Genomic DNA, 1,437 nt, shown 5'->3' on the forward strand with positions numbered 1-1,437 from the left:
TCCATACATCGACCAGAGCAGACGACGATGTACGGGAACAACTGGAAGCATATGCATTTCCCAACGTCCTGCCGATTATGTCAACTACAAACCTCCAGCAACGAGAGGACAGGAGACTAGGCCTATCACAAATGACAAGTATGGCTGGTCTTTAACCCTACCATATCCTGGCTTGAAAACAATGGCTTTCACCTTTGCAGGCTTACTATCCGCCGCTCAAAGGCAAGTCGACACCATGGCAAATGGAAGATCTGTACAAAGAAAGAAGACCAAAGAAGAAATGAACAACCTAAACCTCGATTTTTTACCGCATGAGGGTCGAATTGCGTTTTGCAGGGATTTTATGCGTGTTTGCTTTGAGCATCTTGCTTCTCGCATTATCCTTGCATTAGAAAATGTTTCATCTGGCGCCACCAATAGCGTTGGCATGGAAAAGTTGGGGCCAAAGTCTCCCGTTAAAACTGTTGTTGTTAGCGGTGGTGTTGCCGCGAACCAGTATCTGCGACATATCCTGCGCTCATTTCTGGACGTACGAGGGTTCTCCGACGTCGATATTGTCGCACCCCCGTTATACCTTTGCACTGACAATGCGGCCATGATCGGCTGGGCTGGTATCGAGATGTTTGAGGCAGGCTGGAGGACCTCCAGGAAGTCACAGGCTATTCGAAAGTGGAGTCTTGACTCCGCGGCTGAGGATGGTGGTATACTTGGTCCCCATGGCTGGGAACAGATAACAGAATAAGGCTACTCGCAACAAGCTCGTTTTCGTTCCTTTGATCCCATACCCTTGGGAACGGAACCACCCCTATCATAGCCAACAAAACGCCCACCAGGTTAAGTATACTCACCTAACCCTAGAAATATTCAAGGATACTTTCGAAAAATTTTTTTTGATAAAACAGTTACTATCTGCGAGAATTATAGGGGATGAGAGGACAGCCATGCAATACCAAAGAAAAGAACACATAAAAACAGAGCAAAAGGAATACATGGTATATGCAAAGAAGCGCCGATAATAGCTCACATGCTTCGGTTTAACCCAAACATTCATTTATCCCAAAAGAAAACCATCAAATCAATGAGATGACGCCAGTTTAGTGAAATATAAAGGGGGGGTAGCCATCAGTAAGGGATTCATGATACCAAAACTTCGGAATGCAAAAATCAACCTCACCCCCCTTGACATTAAGGTAAAAACACAAGATACTGAGCAATGCAATAAGATCGGAAAAGAAACGCCATGCAGGAAATCAAATACCCTCCCTAAGAATGGGTACAGTAAAAAACAAAGTTGGTAATGGAGGATATCCGACGGATTAATGTAAAAGGTTGTGTATGCTCAACTTTTCGTCGTCGTGGCTATCATGGCTGCCACGTCGACTAACTGGCTCCGAAGCACCTTGCGCTAGGTCACGCTGTCCCAACGTAGGGAGAAGG

The 1,437-nt window shown here is 45.6% G+C and overlaps 1 protein-coding gene across 1 annotated transcript; it reads left to right on the forward strand.

Moving 5' to 3' along the window:
• Positions 1–77: 77 nt before the first annotated feature.
• Positions 78–742, forward strand: MGYG_06125 (glycoprotease; the record flags this gene model as incomplete). The annotated part of the gene is made up of 2 exons (XM_003171537.1): positions 78–138; positions 201–742. The coding sequence occupies 2 exons, from the start codon at positions 78–80 to the stop codon at positions 740–742; spliced, it is 603 nt and encodes a 200-aa protein (XP_003171585.1).
• Positions 743–1,437: the final 695 nt, after the last annotated feature.

The sequence above is a fragment of the Nannizzia gypsea genome, genomic scaffold, assembly GCF_000150975.2.
Source record: "Nannizzia gypsea CBS 118893 supercont1.5 genomic scaffold, whole genome shotgun sequence".
Classification (NCBI taxonomy): Eukaryota; Fungi; Ascomycota; class Eurotiomycetes; order Onygenales; family Arthrodermataceae; genus Nannizzia; species Nannizzia gypsea.